General features: G+C 38.2%; 1 protein-coding gene across 3 annotated transcripts in view; it reads right to left on the bottom strand.

Moving 5' to 3' along the window:
• MED13 (mediator complex subunit 13) overlaps nucleotides 1-20,567 on the bottom strand; it is a 99,373-nt gene that overhangs the window by 5,866 nt on the left and 72,940 nt on the right. For 2 of the 3 annotated variants that reach the window (XM_058676068.1, XM_058676069.1), the window contains exons 18-28: nucleotides 19,838-20,061; nucleotides 17,610-17,799; nucleotides 16,309-16,765; nucleotides 14,427-14,646; nucleotides 12,995-13,186; nucleotides 12,604-12,827; nucleotides 11,887-12,029; nucleotides 10,064-10,222; nucleotides 9,755-9,940; nucleotides 7,790-7,938; nucleotides 2,324-2,497 (exon numbers count right to left, since the gene is read on the bottom strand). In XM_058676068.1, the coding sequence (XP_058532051.1) occupies nucleotides 2,324-2,497; nucleotides 7,790-7,938; nucleotides 9,755-9,940; nucleotides 10,064-10,222; nucleotides 11,887-12,029; nucleotides 12,604-12,827; nucleotides 12,995-13,186; nucleotides 14,427-14,646; nucleotides 16,309-16,765; nucleotides 17,610-17,799; nucleotides 19,838-20,061 (2,318 nt within the window). Of the gene's footprint in view, nucleotides 1-247; nucleotides 325-2,323; nucleotides 2,498-7,789; nucleotides 7,939-9,754; nucleotides 9,941-10,063; nucleotides 10,223-11,886; nucleotides 12,030-12,603; nucleotides 12,828-12,994; nucleotides 13,187-14,426; nucleotides 14,647-16,308; nucleotides 16,766-17,609; nucleotides 17,800-19,837; nucleotides 20,062-20,567 lie in introns of all 3 variants that reach the window. The other variant, XR_009246944.1, reaches the window with a different exon arrangement.

Raw genomic sequence — 20,567 nt, 5'->3', positions numbered from 1 at the left:
TGTTAGAACTGCAAAGTCTTGATTTATGAGTTATAATGAAATTTTCACATGGCATCACTATAAAATGTTATTAGTACCAATGCTTTAATTCATATGATAAAGAAATTTTAAATTATCTAGGTAACAGTCCACTATTTTTCCAAGCAAAGGGAAACATACCAAGTGGTTTTTGCTGCTTATAGTACAAAACTAAAATGGGGTGTATGGAAAATAAGGTGAACAAAAACCATGGCCATTGATGCCTTACCTGGTGATTCAGAACCAGAAGTTCTAATCTTGTTACACTGTATCTGAGAGGTGAATGCCCACTTTACACTATCCTTTCTGCAAATAAATATTGAGTAGAAAAAATCTGGATAGTCCTTTGAACTTTTTGTACAGGTTTCCTTAAAAAAATGTGTATTGAAACACTTGGTTCATTGAGCTATTAGTAGGTGTTATTCAATCCTTCTCTTGTGTACTAGAATAAGTTTGGGCAATGATAACTGAAGTTATTTATTGTTATTTTTCTAGAGCCTTTGATGCACACGCATGATTATGATTACAAGAAAGCAGACAGCATATGTAACACTTTCCAAAGAACAAAAGAACTCTTCACTTCATAGACTTCAAAGATACTACTACTCCAGAGAAAATTCCTTGCACATATATCCAAGATGTAATCTCTATACAGATGTTCTATACAACATCTACTGGAAGAGGAAGAAAAGTCATAATGAAGCTAATTTTTAACCTGGTTCATGCTGTTCATACAAATCTCATAAACAGTCAATTCAGGTGATCAGCTATTGTTTTCTTTATGAACGGACCACAGAAGTCCATTGTTTAATCCTAAGTGTCACTAACAGCATGGGATGTGGTCCAAGGTATCTACATTCAATAGCAATATGATTGAAGGACAGCAAGAAGTATACTACCCACTAAAACATAAACACAAGAAATTAGAAAACATGCTATCCAATTTTGACCCTGTATCTAAAATTCAGTTCACAAGTTTAAAATGGCATGACGTATAGGATTAAAAATGGTAAGTTTATGTAGGCTTATGTAGTAGGTATACCAGATATGAATTTGTTATTTTGGAATAATAGCAGCAGCAACAGTAAACTACCTTATATTTAAGCTATATCACTTACTAATAATTATTTACTTTGATAAAAATAAGTAAATAAACAAATAAATAAATCAGGGCCCAGCACAGTAGCCAAAGACTTGCCTTGCCTTGCATGCTGGGAACCCATATGGGTGCCAGTTCTAATCCCGGTGGCCCCACTTCCCTCTAGCTCCCTGCTTGTGGCCTGGGAAGGCAGTCGAGGATGGCCTACAACCGTGGGTCCCTGCACCCACGTGGGAGACACGTTAGAGGCTCCTGGCTCCTGATCAACTCAGCTCTAACGGTTCTGGTCATTTTGGGGAGTGAATCATTGGAGGAAAGATCTTCCTCTGTCTCTCCTCCTCTCTGTATATATGATTTTACAACAAAAGTAAAAAAATCTTTAAAAAAAAAAAGTAAATCACTATGTATCTGAAAATCATTACTTATGGAATACTTAATAGAAATTATACAGTTAGGAAGTTTTTAGACGGAGAGAGTAAATGACATTAAAAAGCTGGGATTATTACAAAGATGACTGAACTGTTAATTCTCAAAATAATGCAACCTGAGAATACATTAAGATGTATTCCAAAAAAATCACACAATAACAATTAAGAAATTCAAATTTGGGAGGGTAGGTGACAGCATCATGATATAGCTAGTTAAGCCACAGCCAGCATCACACATGGGCACTGGGGTGAATGCCAGCTGCTCCACTTCCATTCAGGTACTTGGGCCGACCCCAGTGGTTGTAGCCTTTTGGGGAAGTTAACCAGCAGATGGAAGATTTCTGTCCTTATCTCTTCCCAACTCATTTGAATAAAATAAGACATATTAGGGGGAAGAGGTCCACTCTTTAGTCTGATATCCACTATAAATCCATGTATTTAGACAGGTGAGATTTTCTGAATGTAGCTCACTTAGAAAATAAGCAGATTAGAAAGATGTAGGGTTTCCTTTGATTCTAGACTTTATTTCCACATGGATAAGTTGCAAATAATAATCAAAATCAAGGTTATACAGAATCTGACTTCAGGAAAAGGCTCAAACATTAGTGTAAAAATTGCGATACTTTCACAATTACATAATTTTCTTTGTGATCCTGCCTACAGAGTTTGCATTGGCAACTTAGACAAGCTGTAAGAATTCAAAACCCCACTGCTATATTTCCCAGTAATTATACCATAAATTATGATTATATAGGAATTGGCATCAAAATAGTAATACCTTAAGAAAAAGGGGACACTGGTATTGTGCTTGAGGACATGCTGACCAGAACCAGTCAGGTAATGGACCCGCTTTGGCAGTTGATACGAAGTAACCAAGGGCCAATGGTTGCTGAAGAATATTAGTTACTTCATCATGAGATTCTGTTGAAAGTAGCCGATCAGTACCCTGACCCTTGAAAAGAAAAAAATTGAAAATATTTTAGTTCATTCAACAAACCTAGATATCATAAATAAACCCATAAAAAAAGTGGATATTACAGTCTTATCACTATACAATAATCACTTAAAAAAGAATGCAGGAAGATGCTGACAAAAATCAATAGCTATGCTCTTAGGAAGAATGTAATTATTAGTAGTATTATAAGAATGAGCTCTTAAGAGTTGTACTAGGAAAAAAATATGCCAAAATTTTATTTTTAGGATGTATCTACTTATGTATTTATTTGAAAGATAGAATAACTCACAAAGAATGAGGAACACAATTTTTTTAAAAAAAATATTTATTTACTTATTTATTTTTTTTAATTTGGGTAGGCAGATTAACAGAGAGAAGGAGAGACAGAAAGAAAGATCTTCCAACCACTGATTCACTCTCCATGTGGCTCCAATGACTGGAAACTAGCTGATCCCTAGCCAGGAGCCAGGAGTGTCTTATGGGTCTCCCGCACGGATGCAGGGTCCCAAGGCTTTGCTCTCTCTGGCCACAAGCACAGAGCTGGATGGAAAGTGAAACAGCCAAGACAAGAACCAGTGCCCATGTGGGATCTTAGTGCATGCAAAGTGAGAATCTAGCTATCAGGCTATCAAACCAGGTGCCTAAATGGTGGAAGTGGTGGTTTTTTCGTTTTTTAAAGATTTTTTTTATTTTTATGGCAGTCAGATTTACAGAAAGAGAAGGTGAGACAACAATCTTCCCTCTGCTGGTTCACTTCCAAATGCAACTGCAACTGCCAAAGCTGCACTGATCTGAAGACAGGAGCATCTTCCAGGTCACCCATGCGGATGAAGAGTACCAAGGCTTTGGGCTATTTTCACTGTTTTCCCAAGTCATAAGCAGGGAGCTGGATGGGAAGTGGCCCAGGTGGGACACGAACCGACACCCACATGGGAAGTTAAGCTTGGAGGTGGAGGATTAGCCAGTTGAGCGAACATGCCCCAGATAAGAAAGATCTGCTGGCGTTGGTGGTAGAGTGGTGAGCATAGCTAACTTCCAGATAACAAAGATCATCCATCTGCTGCTTTACTCCCCAGATGTCACAACAGCTGCTCCTAGGCGAGGCCAAAACCAAGAACTTAGACTCCATCTAGGTCTCTGATATGAATGACAACAACTCATGTACTTAAGCCAACCCTCTGCCACTTGCCAAGGAGCTTCAGCAGGTAGCTGGAACTGAAGCAGAGCAGCCAGGATTTGCAACCCTATGTATTTCAATGTTGGTCCCTGCCAATGTTAACCAATTTCATTATTATCCCAAGTCTATAATGTTAGTGAAAACTATTCTAGCTGAGCAAAAACTACAAAATGCTCAACGAAACCTCTGATTCCATCAACTAATTCTTGAGAGTCATGCCTTCCCAAAACAGATCTACCCCATATATAAAACACAGTAGTGTTTTGGAAAACATGTCAATATAAAGAGAAAAGCATTAAATGATGTTTATATCTTCAGGATTAGTTACTATATTTCTTGGTATTTAAGAAAAAGTGTAAGGGGCCAGCACTGAGGTATAGCAAGGTTAAACCACATATTGTAATACCAGTAAACTACACAGACACCAGTTCCAGTTGTGGATGCTGCACTTAAAATGCACCTCCTTGTCAATGTGCATCGGAAAACAGTAAAAGAAGGCCCAAGTACTTGGGTCTCCTTTATTCATGTGAAAGAGCTAGATGGAGTTCCTGGCTTCTGACGAACCCACACCAACCACTGTGATCACTGGGGCAATGAACGAACAGATGAAAGGTCTCTTTAACTCCGCCTTCCAAATAATTTATTTTATTGGTTTTTATTAGAAAGGCGGATATGCATAGAGAAGGAGAGACAGAGAGGAAGATCTTCCATCCGATGATTCACTCCCCAAGTGAGCCTCAACGGGCCGGTGCTGTGCTGATACGAAGCCAAGAACCAAGAACCTCCTGCAGGTCTCCCACACGGGTGCAGGAACCCAAGGCTTTGGGCCATCCTCGACTGCTTTCCCAGGCCACAAGCAGGGAGCTGGATGGGAAGTGGAGCTGCCGGGATTAGAACCGGCGCCCATATGGGATCCCGGGGCGTTCAGGGCGAGGACTTTAGCCGCTGGGCCAAGCTGCCGGGCCCCCCAAATAATTATTTTAAAAATACATTATATAGTCAAAAGAAAAATATGCATGAAAATGATTATTACAACATTTTCTGTGACAGTAAAAAGTAAAATACCACAGTGTCCAGCGCCATGGCCTAATGGCCTTGAATGAGCTGGGATCCCATATTGGCGCCAGTTCTAATCCTAGCAGCTCCACTTCCCATCCAGCTCCCTGCTTGTGGCCTGGGAAAGCAGTCAAGGACAGTCCAAAGCCTTGGGAACATGTGCCTGCACCCACGTGGGAGACCCGGAAGAGCTCCTGGCTCCTGGCTTCGGATTGGCTCAGCTCCAGCCACTGCAGCTGCTTGGGGAGTGAAATCATCGGATGGAAGATCTTCCTCTCTGTCTCTCCTCCTCTGTATATGTGCCTTTCCAACAAAAATAAATAAATCTTGAAAAAAAAAAAAAAAACCCCAAAAAACAAAATAAATCTTCAAAAAAAAAAAAAAAAAAAAAAAACAGATACTACAATGCCAAAGATTTTGGGAGAGGCAGGTGTCTTGGTACAACAGATTAAGCCATGGCTTGGGACCCATCTACTTTACTCCAATTCAGTTCTCTGTTAATGTGCCTTGGAAGCAGTGGTTAATGGCTCAAGAGCTTGGGTTCCTACCACTGGCTTTACCTAGGCCAGCACTAGCTGTTGCCACCATTTAGACAGAGAGCCAGCAGATGGAACAAACTATCCTTTAACCTTTTAAATAAATAAGCCTTTAATAAAAGAATAAATAAATAAATAAATGGGAAGGGGAGAAAAATTTTAGTGTACAAAAGGTATAATAAGCTGTGAAATAAATATATGTTGACAGAAGTTAGCTGACTAAAAGTGATGGGACTATTCTTTGTTACATGTGCTTTTTCTCAATAATCTCATTTCTTAGCGGTTAAAACAACACGAAAATATGCACAGTAAGACTGGACAGATTCTTCCCTATGCTCAAAATGTAGATACTTACTATATACATACTAAAATAACAAAGTGACAATCATACTCAATTTCCCTAAAATATTATTCAACTCAGCATGATCAGTTTTGACTTCAAACAGAAGTACAAGACTGCCTGCTTTCTTAATTGATAAGCATAATAAGGGTAAGGGGTGCTCAACACTTAACTTCTTTTGTCTTTCTTTTAAAGATTTACTTACTTTTATTGGAAAGGCACATTGTTACAGACAGAAACACAGAGGGAAAGATATTCCGTTCATTTACTCCCCAGACTGCTGCAAGAGCTGGAACTGAGCTGATCCTAAGTCAGGAGCAAGGAGCCAAGTCCACATTTTTGGAATATTAAGTTTGTCATAAGAAATTAAATGCGGGGCTCAGTGCAATCACTCAATTGTTACTGTACAAGTCCAAGCATCGGCATCCCATATGGGTGCTAGTTTGTGTTCCAATTGCTCCACTTCCCATCCAGCTCCCTGCTTGTGGCCTGGGAAAGCAATGGAGAATGTGCATGAGACCATGCACTTGCATGGGAGACCCAGAACACTCCTGGTTCCTGGCTTCAGATGGTCACAGCTGTAGCTGTTGAGGCCATTTGGGGAGCAGATCAGGAGACAGATTTTTGTGTCTCTGATTCTCCCTATAAATCTGCCTTTCTAATACAAATTAATAATCTTTTAAAAAGTTACTATAATGTTTCTTGTCACAGCCCTGTTATTAATGGTAGCTCTTATAGCCATCTGCTCATTCTCAATGATACTGTGATCGTATGCCTGAGTAGAACCTTGATTCAGAGGTAAAAGAATCACAAAGGAATGAATAAAACTAACATAGAAAATATGAATCCAGAAACAACAGAATCTTGGAATTCTTTTTTTAAAAAAGATTTTATTTATTTTTATTGCAAAGTCAGATATAAAGAGAGAGAGAGGAAGATCTTCCATCCGATGATTCACTCCCCAAGTGAGCACAACAGCCGGTGCTGCGCTGATCCGAAGCCAGGAGCCAGGAACTTCCTCCAGGTCTTCCATGCGGGTGCAAGATCCCAAGGCTTTGGGCCATCCTCGACTGCTTTCCCAGGCCACAAGCAGGGAGCTGGATGGGAAGCGGGGTTGCTGGGATTAGAACCAACGCCCATATGGCTTTCAAGGCGAGGACTTTAGCCGCAAAGATACCACACTTGGCCCAGATCTTAGAATTCTTAAAAATGTGCAATTTAGGGTCTGCTGCAATAGTCTAGTGCTTAAGTTCTCGCCTTTCATGTGCCGAGATCCCATATGGGTGCCGATTCTTGTTCCAGATGCTGCATTTCACTTCTACTCCCAGTTTCTGGTCTGGGAAAGCAGTAAGCTGGACGAAAGCATTGGGACCTTGTACCCACGTGGGAGACCAAGAGGAAGAGCCTGGCTTTTGGCTTCAGAATGAGCACTCCATATCCATTTTCTGGTTTCCTGTTCATATGCCTGGGGAAAAGCAGATGATGGCACAAAAAACTCAGTCCCTACCACCCTAATGGAAGACCTGAATAGAAGTTTGGCTTTGGGCTTCAATCCAGCTTAGCTTTGGCTAATACAGCTATCTGCTGAGTGAACCAGTTGATACAAAATACGCCGGCTGGGCCCGGCAGCTTGGCCTAGCGGCTAAAGTCCTCGCCTTGAAAGTCCCGGGATCCCATATGGGTGCCGGTTCTAATCCCGGCAGCTCCACTTCCCATCCAGCTCCCTGCTTGTGGCCTGGGAAAGCAGTCGAGGACGGCCCAAAGCTTTGGGATCCTGCATCCGCGTGGGAGACCCGGAAGAGGTTCCAGGTTCCTGGCTTCGGATTGGCACAGCACCGGCCGTTGCAGCTCACTTGGGGAGTGAATCATCGGATGGAAGATCTTCCTCTCTGTCTCTCTTCCTCTCTGTATATCTGACTCTGTAATAAAATAAATAAATGTTTAAAAAAAAAATACGCCGGTTGCTATGCCTTGCTTCCCTCTCTCCTCTCTCTGTGCCTTTCAAATATATATATATTTTAAATGTACAAAGTACTGACGTCTATGAGGCAACAGCACGAATGTACTGATTATCACCTCTTGCTAATATACAAGAGAATCAGAATTTTATTTCATATGTTAATCCTTTACTAAATTAAGGAACAACATTTGGGTAAACTAAATCTTTCTAACAGGATTACCTTGCCAGCATCACCTCCATGGGGGTAATGAGATCCTGGAGAATGCACAGGAGACCCAGTAGGAGATGCAGGAAGGATATTAATGATATCAGGATCCAGATCATCTGCTGTGTCCAACAAATCGAAGATACCCATTGCATCTGCCCCATCTACGTAGAACAAAGAAAAAAAAAAAAACTAAATACTTTCCATGGTCATATACATAAAATAAATGAATACATTTTAACCAAAACAGGTTAACTAAGATTTAATGAGTGTCCACCATGGCCAGAGTATTGTGTAACAACCATATAAATAACTATACATAATCAAGCAGATTATAGGCTGAATAATGGCCCCCCCATAAAGATGTCCATATCTTAATCCCAGCAATTTATGAATGTTACCATAAAGGACTATGTAGATGTGACCAAGCTAAAGATCTTGAGATGGGGAGAATATTCTGGGTTACCTAGGTGTGTTCAATGTGTTCACAGAGCTCCTAATGAGGGGGGGGGGCAGTAGGATTAGAGCCAGGGAAGGAGAAAGGATTGGATACTACACTTCTGACATTCAGAATGGAGGAAGGAACCATATGCAAAGAATGTGGGTAGCCTATAAAGTCAGCAAAGACAAGTAAACAGATTTTCTCCTAGAGCCTTCAGAAGGAATCAACTCGACTAACATATGACTTTAACCAACTTGGGTTGATTTTTAGAGACTTGATCTCAGAGCTGCAACACAATATTAAAGTGCTCTGGAAAATTCATGGAAAGACAGGATTTGAAGATAATATGGGTTTTCCATGATTTTTAAATATCCTTCGTAAATGGGTGTTAAGCAATTCAGTGAATGGTAATTCAGGCAACAGGAAACTAATACAAAGCAAGCACAGAAAGTGAAAATGTTTGAAATGAAATAATTTAAAAAATTTTATTACTGAGCAAAATATTAAAATTACTACACAGTAAACTAAAAAAATAATAACAGGTATATAGAATTATGTCTTTAAAGATATGACATTTCTGGGATTTCCACTGGGGTACAGCAGGTAAGACATTAGTTGTGATGACAGCTTCCCATATCAGAGTACAGTCAAGTTCCGCCTGCTCTGCTTAACTCCCTGCCAGAAGATAGCAGAAGTTAGCTCAAGAACTTGGAAGACCATGCTGGAGTTCTTTGCTCCTAGTTTCAGCATGGCCCAGCCCTAGCTGTTACGACTATTTGGGGTATACACCATTGGATAGAGGTTCTCTGAACTTCTGCTATCCAAAAAATAAATAAATCTTTTTTAAGATGTGATATTTTGTAAAGCAGATCAGAATAACAGAATATCAATTATTTTCTGTTCTAATAAAATGTATACTGTAAGCTCACCTAAAAAAAAACTACTTAGCTGCACTAGCAGTTTATATTACTACTTTAACAAATTAGAGTTGTTGAAATAAAACCAGAATAGTTGTATTCTTGAACAATTCTGTAGGGGAAATCAGTTGCATAGAGCTGAAATCAGGAATATTACTAAATTAAAACAAGGTAAACAAGGCACTAGCAGGGATGCTCTACCTATGCAAGTTGTAGGAGAAAATCATTTACCTCATCTTTTCAAGGATCTAAATCCCATATTGGCTCATATCCTCTTTCTCATTCTTCCCAGTTAGGCCACAGCGTTTTTATTCCTCTGACTTGCCTTCCCTCTACTTTCGTTACAGGGCCTTCCATTCTATTGCAGATAATAGTCACACTTTCCTCGTTTTGTCTCTCAAAAGAATACATGTAATTTTATGTAGGGATCATCTGAATAATCTAGGATAATCTTGCCATCTCAAGATACTTAATTTAACCACACCTGCTTAGTCTTTTTTCACAATGCAAGATAATGTCCTCAGGTCTTAGGGCTATAACATGGGTATGTTTTGGAAATGGATATGTTTTCAGCCTACCAGAATGGCCAATATTTAAAAATTTCCAAAAACAATTGCCTACCATTGTTGGGATTGAAAGCTAAATCCAAATTTTCAGTGGTGTAAGTAGCTGATGCTACTTGCACAGAAGCAGAAGTAGGAAATACAAGTATGTGAGTACATGATGTATCCTGTGGTGTATTTAACTGAGATGTCTGCATGTTTAGAGTGGTGCTTCTTCCAAATACAGAACCAGTTGACACAGAATCTGAAAAAAAAAAAAAAAAAACAATAAAAGACACCTTCTCTTTTAATAAATGATGTTTTATGCAGCATCAAAATACTTAAATAAATAAACAATTAAATCTACTATAAAACTAAGATAGCTAACCTGGCATAATAACAAAAGAGCCTTGGGGTTCCATTGCTACCAAGCAAGCACTGAGAATGCTGGGAGAGTCTGCAGCAGATATACCACACATTCTACACATGTCTTTGAGTCTTTTACTTAGAGATTGCAAATTTCGACGACTCAGCAAACAGCTCCAATCTGTGGATATCAACAATTGTTTTACAATTAATATTCAAAGTAACAATATTAGAGAACCAAAGTTAAAAAACACAAGTTAATCTTTTTTTCATTTTACCTGAAACCATGAGATACAAAAAGATAGTCACAGAGAGACCTTTAAATTGCCGAATGACTCTCCAAAAGACTCCAAACATCCAGGACTGAGCCAGACGGACCAAAGAAGCGCTAGTCAATTGAGGTGTATTTGGGAGACACCTAAGAACTTGAATGACTACCTGTTACTCCAGAATGCAAACCAGTAGGAAGTTAGATAACAAGTAAGGAAGGTGGAGCTCAAAACAAGCACTCTAAAAAATAAAGAATGAATGTGGCCATTCCAAGCAGCAACTTAACTACTGAGCCAAACAAAGGCATGTCCCAGTTATATTGTTTAAACAGGAGTCATCAAGTCAAAATCTTGTTGTTGATACTACTCTTTGTCTCTGCAAACTTTTATAACAAATACTAAATTCAATTAGTATGTTCTGAAAACATCCATTTTTCTCCCACACATAAGTGGTTCAGAGAGAGGTTCCATCTGCTGGTTCATTCCCTAAATGGCCACATCTGGGTCAGGACAAAACCAGAAACAGGCCTAACAGAGGCCCATTAACTTGGATGATTTTCCACTGTTTTCTCAAGTACATTAATCTGATTGGAAGTGTAGCAGCTGGGACTTCAACCTGTACTGACATGTAATGCCTGCTCATACGGAATGCCTGTTTTATAAGCATTAACTTGCAGTGCCACAATGCCAGCTCCTGTGGTTCCTTAAAAATCATGAGATGGGGCCAGTGTAATGGCTCTACTGCTTAATCTGTAGCCTACAAGTGAAAGCATGCCACATGGCAGCCACCTGGTGTACTGGATGATCCACATCCAATCCTGTTCCCAGATTATGGCCTGGAAAGCAGTGAAGGAAGGCCCAAAGCCTTGGGACTCTGCATTGGCATGGCAGACCCAGAGGAAGTTCCTGGCTTTTGGCTTTGGATCAGCTCAGTTCCAGCCAATGTAGCCACTTGAGGGGTGAACCAGCAGATGAGTATCTTTCTTTCTCTCTGTCTCTCCTTCTCTCTATAAATTTGCCTTTCCAACAAAAACAGATTAATTTTTTTAAAGATTTTTTAAAAGATTTATTTATTTTTATTGGGAAGGCAGATATACAGAGAGGAGGAGAGACAGAGAAAGATATTCCCTCCGATGATTCACTCCCCAAGTGGCCGCCAATGGCTGAAGCTGAGCTGATCCAAAGCCAGGAGCCCAAGGCCTCCTCTGGGTCTCCCATGCGGCTACAGGGTCCCAAGGCTTTGGGCCGTCCTCAACTGCTTTCCCGGGCCACAAGCAGGGAGCTGGACGGGAAGTGGAGCTGGATGGGGAGCTGGATGGGGAGTTGGGTGGTAAGCTGGGTTGCCACTGGGATTAGAACCTGTGTCCACATGGAATTTCAGCACATTCAAGGTGAGGACTTCAGGGTCTAGGCTTCCCTGCTGGGCCCAAAATAGATGAATTTTTAAAAAGAAAAAGAAAAAAAGGAAACAGATTACTCTTGCATTTTATTCAGCACATATACCTAGCAATGGTCTCAATGATGTGTGAATGAATAAAACACATTTAAGTAATACATTATAAAAGCACAAGTTTACCTTTCAATTCTCCATGACCAATCCTTCCTAGACGACCAATTACAACTCTCCATGGCAATGAACTCATTTGTACAAGTCCTAAGCACCATTCCCAAAGTTTTTGCAGACCAAACCTTCTGGCAGAACCTTTTTTCCGACGAGCCCTGTAAGGTAGATTATAAAAATAACCAGAAATATTTCTACAATTTATTATAACATAATAATAGAGTTCAAAAGTAAAAACACTGACTCCTTAATTTTAATGCTTTACATGATTATGTATGTCACAACCAAGAATATACATAAATGCTCAATTGATCAACAACACTACTTTACACCCATACTATTCTACATCAGCAAAGTGTTTTTGAACATCCATACTATAAGTTTTTCAGGTCATTAATAAGATTCTGTCAAAACTCAATTCAGCTGCTGCAGCAGAAAAACAACCATAAACAATACACAGCTAAACAATGGGAAGTGGTCAGTACAAGGCCAATCCTTGTATGATATATACGCAAACCCTTTACTAAGCAAACACCTAACAGAAGAACTCTTGCTCAGCAAAACTAGCTAATCTTTATTACATATAAACTACACCCTAAGCAATGTGTCTAATAAGGCTGCATTTTAATACCTTCATTTTAACAATCATGAAGCAGATAAAATTATCTTCTAGATTTTACAGAAAAGCAAGCTGCCTAAAGTCATGCTTTATATTAAACAAAATATAGGTACCTATTTGGAACATCAATGTTAATGATACAAGTTTCTAACAGCTCTCCATATAGATCTGTACAAGATGCAAGAATCCATCTCTGATCATGTGATAAACAGTAGCCCACGAAAAGAACATTATATTTTTGTCCAGCCTCTCCAAATGTTTCACCCAACTCTGTCTGTTTGTCCTTCACTGGGGCCAGAATGAAAGGAGGTGTATAAAGTCGAATACAGTCTGGTCTCTGTAAAATAAAAAATGGAGATGCTGTGTACAATATTGTATAATCTTAGGACTATATCCAATTACATATCATTAGAAATGAAAGCCAAACAAAATTTTACTTAGTTTTCCATAAAATCACAAAATATGCAACCATTCAATAATTGAGGTCATGGAAAATATACTTACATCAGGACTTTTAAGAGCAGTTTCCATGGCTAACCCTGGACCAAAGCCAGTCAGTGTTTTCACATTGGTTGATGTTGGAAGTGGTCTCCGACATTGGGTAAAGGCCGAAAAAGCCAGAGATTTTAAATGCTGGGTATAGATTTGCCTGTCTTCATGCTTCACAGGTTGCAACAGGTATTGACAAGGGACAATCTAAGTATAGGCAAATATAACAAATATTAAACTTCTAATAAAGAATCAAAGGAACTATGAGCCTAAGACTCTAAAAACTCCTTACTAGACTGTTTAAACAAAATCTAATTTAAATTATAAGCTAAAGAATTATCTTCTCTGATTTATTACACAGAATTTTGAAAGCCAATTTTGGTCCTGTACTAAACAACTGTATAAGAATCTTTCAAAATGTCAATAAAGGTGACAGTGCAATGGCTCAACTGGCTAATTCTCTGCCTGCAATGCCAGGATCCCATACTGGGCACAGATTAATCTCCTGACTGCACTACTTCCCAATCAGTACCCTGCTGGTAGCCTGGGAAACCAGTAGAGGACTGCCCAAAGCCTTGGGACCCTGCACCCATGAGGGAGACCTGGAAGAAGCTCCTGGCTTTGGATCAATTCAACTGGAGACATTGCTGACATGTGTAAAGTGAACCAGCAGAAGGAATATCTTTCTCTGTGTAGATCTGTCTTTCCAATAAAAACAAGTAATTCTTGGGCCCAGTGAGATAGCCTAATGGCAAAAGTCCTCGCCTTGCATGTGCCAGGATTGCATATGGGCACCAGTTCTAATCCCAGCAGCCCTGCTTCCCATCCAGCTCCCTGCTTGTGGCCTGGGGAAGACAGTCAAGGATGGCTCAAAGCCTTGGGACCCTGTATCCACATGGCAGACCCAGAAGAGGCTCTGTTATCCTGACTTTGGATTGGCTCAGGTCCAGCCATTGTGGCCGCTTGGGGAGTGAATTACTGGAGGGAAAATCTTCCCTCCTCTCTCTCTCCTCTTCTCTGTATATCTGACTTTCCAAATAAAATAAAATAAATCTTAAAAAAAATTTCTTGGTTAATTCCTTCCAATTTTATTTGTAATATGTCCTATTTAGAATTCTTAAAATTTTTAGGCCCATGCCATATTTTCCTGCTTAGGCTTATGAACTTAAAGCCTGGATTAAAAAATAACATGGGATCAGTATTTATCATCATTAGTGCAACCTTTTTATTCCTCATTATCACTGTGCTAGGACAATAAAGTTGGAATTTTATAAGATATCTATTATAACATTACAGTAAATATTCTTGTAACATCTAACCTGCATCACTTTAAGTCAAATTAGTAATAGAATCGGAATTTTAGAATAATTTGAATGCAGGAAATCAGTGCCTTTCAAACCCCAAATTGTGTTACAGATATTTAACTCACAGTGTTTATCAATGTTACCTGGACAGAAACAGTACTCTTGATATGTGGAGGAAGCGTCTGGACCATTTCCAGGAAGCATCGAAGTAGCCCCAAAGTCCACACATTAGAAGAATTAGTGCTCTCATCTTTATTTTCATAGGTAAAAGGATCGATTATATAAACAACAATTGCAGGTGGATAGGTAATAGCATGTGAATCACCATCAGTGGGGATTCCCACTTTATCCCGATCCATTGAGCTAAATCATGAGGAAAAAAAAAACAAAAAGTTGTACACTATTGCTTTGACAGACATCAAAGCAAATTCATACTATGCACTGTCCCCTGCCTTTTTTTGGTGGGAGGTATACACTGGACATACAATTTCTCAGTATACAAAGTCCCCTGTTTTAGATGAAGAGAGAAAAAAAGAAAATAGAATTCTTAAGACTATATAGCATAAAACATGGAAGCAGCCAAAATGCCCATCAGCAGAGGATTGGATAAGAAAGGTGTGGTTCATCTACTCCATAAAATACTACTCAGCTATTAAAAAAAACCAAAATGCAGTTCTTTGTGGCCAAATGGGCCAAACTGGAAACCATAATGCTAAGGGAAATGAGCCAATCCCAAAAGGTTAAATACCACATGTTTGCCTTAATTTAAGATGATATGATGTTATGTATAACATGTTATGTTATGCATGTTATATGTTGTGTATAAACTAAAATTGAAATGTCAATGAGATGGTCACAGAAGGTGGTTAAGAACTCGCATTTACTTTTAACATATTGGCTACTCATTACTATGTCAATTAATTCCATAATGATGTAAATTTTTACTGATGGTATGTTGGAGCTTTTAATTGATCGGGATGATACTCTGCTGGCTCTGTCTTCAGACCAGAGAGGGTATACCTAAGAAGCCATTGAACTTGACTGGACTATAAGATGCTGGTCTCTATGTTTGGTATATGCTTGCAATGAGGGAATCTCAACTGAACTTGAACTATGGTTATGCAACAAGGTGGAGGAATCCACCATGGAGGGAGGGTTTGGGGAGGGGTGGGGAGAATCCCAGTATCTATGAAACTGTGTCACATAATACAATGTAATTAATGAATAAAAAAAAAGACTATATAGCATATCAAAAGTTAAGAGTTCAATGCTTAAGAAATCAAACAGATAAAGGTAAGTCCTACATCTGAGACCAATTTCTGCAGCAGCCACAAAACAAAAAATTTAGCTGGAAACAAAAGTTAGATCAAAAGAAATGAGGTTCCAAACCTATTAAAAATTCTAGTACCCTTTTAGACTACATAAATTCATTTCCTACTTCACAACTTCAGTGGTGAACAAATTACATTCTAATTTTCTGAAAGCTTTATTTATGATACTTCAAAGAGTTACAGTGAGAGAGGAAGAGACAGAGACAGAGACAGAAAGATGATCCATCTGCTGATTTACTCCCCAAACGGCAGCAGTGGCCATAGTTTGGCTAACCTGAAGCCAGGAGCCAAGGGTTTCTTCCAGGTATCCCACAGAGTTGTAGGGTCCCAAGGGCCTGGGTCATCCTCCATTGTTTTCTCATGCAGGAGACCCGGATGGAGTTCCAGGCTCCTGGCTTTGGCTTGCCCCAGTCCTGGCCATTGCAGGCAAATGGGGAATCAACTAGCAGATGGAGGATCTCTTGCCTCTTTCTCTAATTCTGCCTTTCAAATAAATACTTTTTTTAATGAAAAGGGATGAGAAATGCTATCACTGTTCTCATTATAAAAAGCTTGAGCATTACATAAAGCACAATGTATATGTATTATATTACAACCCATTTAGCAGTTATGAAAAAATTCATAAAATTCATACTGAGGAAAAATGAAGGATCATAGTTTTTATTTGTGTAAAAATCAGCATTTTTAAAAGTACCTTTCTGATACATCAGGATATGGCTGAGCAGAGAGTGAAGATGACTCTCCAGAAATTCCAGCTGTCTGTAGAGTTGATGACTGTTGCCCTCCTAGCTGGCCATTTTGAACTGTACTTGCTTGTGTAGATATGGATCCTGTAGCATTACTGTTCATACTGCCAAAGGGTGGAAATGAAGGTAGTTTATTTGATGATACTCCACTATTCAAATTGGAGGATGATGAAGATGAAGTTGTTGTCAAAGTTGAATTAGCTGTAGCAATTGAAGTAGGTAGTGTAACCCCTGAAGTCACTGTTATACTGCTGCTGGCTGTGGGTGCTAGGGTAGCAGATGAAGTATTAGCATTTCCAGTACTTGTCATCTGAGATGGAGTAATCAAAGACTGACTTGGAGGGGCAGCTAAATTTGGCTGGGAAAGCAGAGAGCTGTCCAAAGGCTGGGAGGCAAGATAAGGACCTAAAGAATAAAAACAGTTAAGGTATTTAAATTCTTTATTCACTGCTTAGTTCTTTTCCAAATTCTTTAAGAATAGAATAATAATCTAATTGATTGTTTCTTGGTAATTACTCTCCCAAAGCAACTTGCTGACAATTAGAAATTTAAAATGGAATTATAAAAGCCAGCATTTCCATGCCAATTAAAAAATGATTATGATGAAACACTAACAAAATTCTATTTTCTAGGCACAATTAATTTCAAGCAAAAAATAAATTTCCATCAAGATAAAAAAATGCTGTCTATCCTAACAACTAATTTAAACAAAACGGTAGGATGTTATCATAAGGCTCAAATAAGAATGAACCAAGAATCAACTACTTTGGTTCTGCTCTTCTGTGGACTAAGTCTAAAGGAAGTTACTAATCTTTAACTCAAAGGTGTTATTAGGAACCCTAAACTACTTGTCATTGTCTTAGCTATAAAATGTCCTGTGTTATGGCAGGGTTATTTGAAAATTATCTTACATCTAAACGATTAGTAAATCAAGAATTCTACAAACTTAAGGCATTAGACCCTACAAAGGCAACAGAAAATAGTCTATAAAACACAATTTCCTCACACCTGATAGGATTCTTATACTAGGAATTAATAAACTTGATATATAATGGTTCAGAAAGGAAACATTTTTGGCTCTGTAGCCAAAATGTGTCTTTTATGCTTATTCAACTCTGAATGTGTATTACAAAACAGAGATAATATACAGATAAATAATGATGACAATTATGTTATTTATAAAAACAGTTGGTGGACAAGATCATATTTGCCTAATAATGGCCTTATATAGCAAACACAAATTGAGTACCTAGGTCATATCTGCAGACTTGTGCATAAAGCTTGAGCTTAGAAAATGCTTCATTGTTACCATCAGCTGCCTGAGAAAACCATTCTGCTACCAACTTTTCTGATAGCTTCTTTGATGCAGTAGATCCAACTCTCATGATCCCATCTGCCAACAGCCGTGAAATAGGTCTATGTTGACCTAATCGACAGGACTACAGATAGACATACAGAATGCAGAAAAGATAAAAATTTACTAAAGTATTTAGGCATATATATCTATAAACAATATATATATATATTGTTTATATATATAGCTTATATATATAAACAAAAAAGCATTTAAGTTATTTTTAAATAATCTTAATCATTTATAATTAGCATTTATATAACAATATCAAGAGTGAAATGGAACTGAGTTTTCTTTCTTTAGAAATTTGTTAAAACTGTGAAAACTTAAATATCTCTAGTAAAAAAACCTAAATAATTTTATTACAACCACAGACTTTGAATAATCAGAGTTTACAGAATAAAGAAGTCAGCAAAAAAACAGACTCATACATCTACGACCATTCTCTTTAAGTCAAAGCACAATAAATTTTGGCATAGAAATACACTATTTTCCTGCTCTCCCTTAGTTCTGTGGGCTACTGCATTTTCTTAAAGGAAACCCTATGTCAAACTAGAGTTTGACTAGAATTCATATTATTTTATAGGGATTTCAATGATTTTAATAACTCCACATGAATTGTGAATCTCTGAAAGCTTAATATAATTTACAAGATTTCCCCCCAAATGTATTTAATTATGGAACTCTAGGAAAATTTTTCAGGACTAGTATTTAAAACAACACTTCTTAGATAATGTTTATTTATAAAACACTGCAGACATACTGAAATTAAGGAGAAACTTACAAGGAAACTAAACACAGACTAACAAATTTATATGGTTAAACAAACAAAGAAAAAAAAAGAATGGATTTCCAAGTATTTGTGGAAAAAACTATACTAAGACTTCTAGTCCTACAACACATAAAACTTACAATCCCTGTGCAGAGGTGTATACAACATGAAAACTATGATATATTCTAAGAATAGACAATAATTCAAAAGTGAAATAAGTCTTAGTGATTTCTAGCATAATTTCATTTAAGTAAAATGATGCATAGTGTCACACCTGAGGTCCTACAGCATGAATGAGAAACCTTTTTTCTGCCACAGGCCATACAATATTACAAACTTAAAAAAAAAATAGCCTCTCCTACAGATTTACTGAATTTTGAATGCTATCTGAAGTTCCCTTGGCAGGGCCAAACAAAATGATTTGACAGGTCTTATATGGCCCGTGGGTCAGCTGTTCCACACAACTTGGTCCTAGAAAATCAGAATGAGAATTTCTACAAATTTAAATTTTCCTCCTGGCTACTTAACAAAGCTTAAACTTATTTTAGCAAAGGTTACTTTAAATAGGATATATAAGGAAAATTTTCATGGAAAGATGGAGTGAGAAGTTCTGACACAAAAATTTTTGAACTCTACAGTTTTTCTATAACACATTTTCTGTGAACTTTTGGAGATCTGAACATTAATGGACATCACAAATTTTTTTGCACGAAAATAAACATCTGTTAGTTTCATTTTCATATCAATTCCCGAAGTACCCTCATACATGACCTCTATGTTTTCCTCCCAAAACTGAAGTTTCTACCATGGGCCCGGCACGATAACGTCATGGTTAAGGTCCTTGCCTTGAACGTGCCAGGATCCCATGAGCGCCATTTCTAATCCCAGCAGCTCCACTTCACATCCAGCTCCCTACTTGTGGCCGGGGAAAAGCAGTGGAGGATGCCCCAAAGCCTTGGGACCCTGCACCCACATGGGAGACCCAGAAAGAAGTTCCTGGCTCCTGGCTTCAGATCGGCGCAGCAGCGGCCGTTGCGGCCACTTGGGGAGTGAATCATTGCATGGAAGATCTTCCTGTCTCTCCTCCTCTCTGTACATCTGCGTTTTCAATAAAATAAATGGATCTTTAAAAAAAAAGAAGAAATTTCTACCATGACTATGGTACACACAACTAGCAAAGAGACCGAGTTAAATTTGGCAAAGAATTTAACTGGCTAGAATGAGAACTAAATATCTGATCTGACATCATCATTACTCTGTTCCAATCAATGGAACCTACTATTATGTTTTACATACAAACATCCAAGTCACAAGGCAATTTTAAAATTTCACTTCTTTTTAGAATACATACCTCATATATTGCAGTAAGATCTCTAAAAAAGCTTTTGGCTCCATTTAACAAGGCTTCATTCTCTGGACATAGTACAACATAGGCTATATCTCGTTGAGATCCATAGGGTTCCAGCATAAGTCTCTCCCAATAAGGAAGAGCAAATGGAGAAAGCACCAGAAAATCATAATCATAACCCAACAAAAACGTGGGGATTGGCAGTGGTTCTGGAGATTCATCAGTTCCTATGTTAAAAAAACATTTTAAGAAAACACTTAAGACTTTTTATTTAAATGTCAAAAGTTAATAAAAATATTAATAAAGGTATTTTACAAAGATAAAAATAATAGTGTTTTTAATTATCATTCCCTTTATCATTTTTTATTATATAGTAAAGATTTGTTTTACATACTTGAAACCAGACAGAAACAGAGAGAGAAAGGACTAATTTTACTACCCAAAGATCTGCAACAGCTGGGGTTAGACCCAAGCTAGGGGCCTGTAACTCAGAGTGTCAGTCTCCTGTGTATTAGTAACAACCCAGAACTTGAGTTACCTGCTAACTTGGATCCACAACACTCTGAAATGGAATATGGACATCACAAGCAGCATCTAAATGGCTTTGTCAACTACCTGCTCCTAATTCACTTTCATTAAATCTTATAAAATGACAATTTACAAAAGTAAGCTTTAGCCTCTTAAATTTTAGAAGTATAACCCTTGTCCACATAAAGTTGCTTTGGAAAGTACA

The sequence above is a fragment of the Ochotona princeps genome, chromosome 17 (genome assembly GCF_030435755.1).
Source record: "Ochotona princeps isolate mOchPri1 chromosome 17, mOchPri1.hap1, whole genome shotgun sequence".
NCBI classification, from domain to species: Eukaryota; Metazoa; Chordata; class Mammalia; order Lagomorpha; family Ochotonidae; genus Ochotona; species Ochotona princeps.
This window is presented reverse-complemented; position numbering and strand designations above follow the sequence as displayed.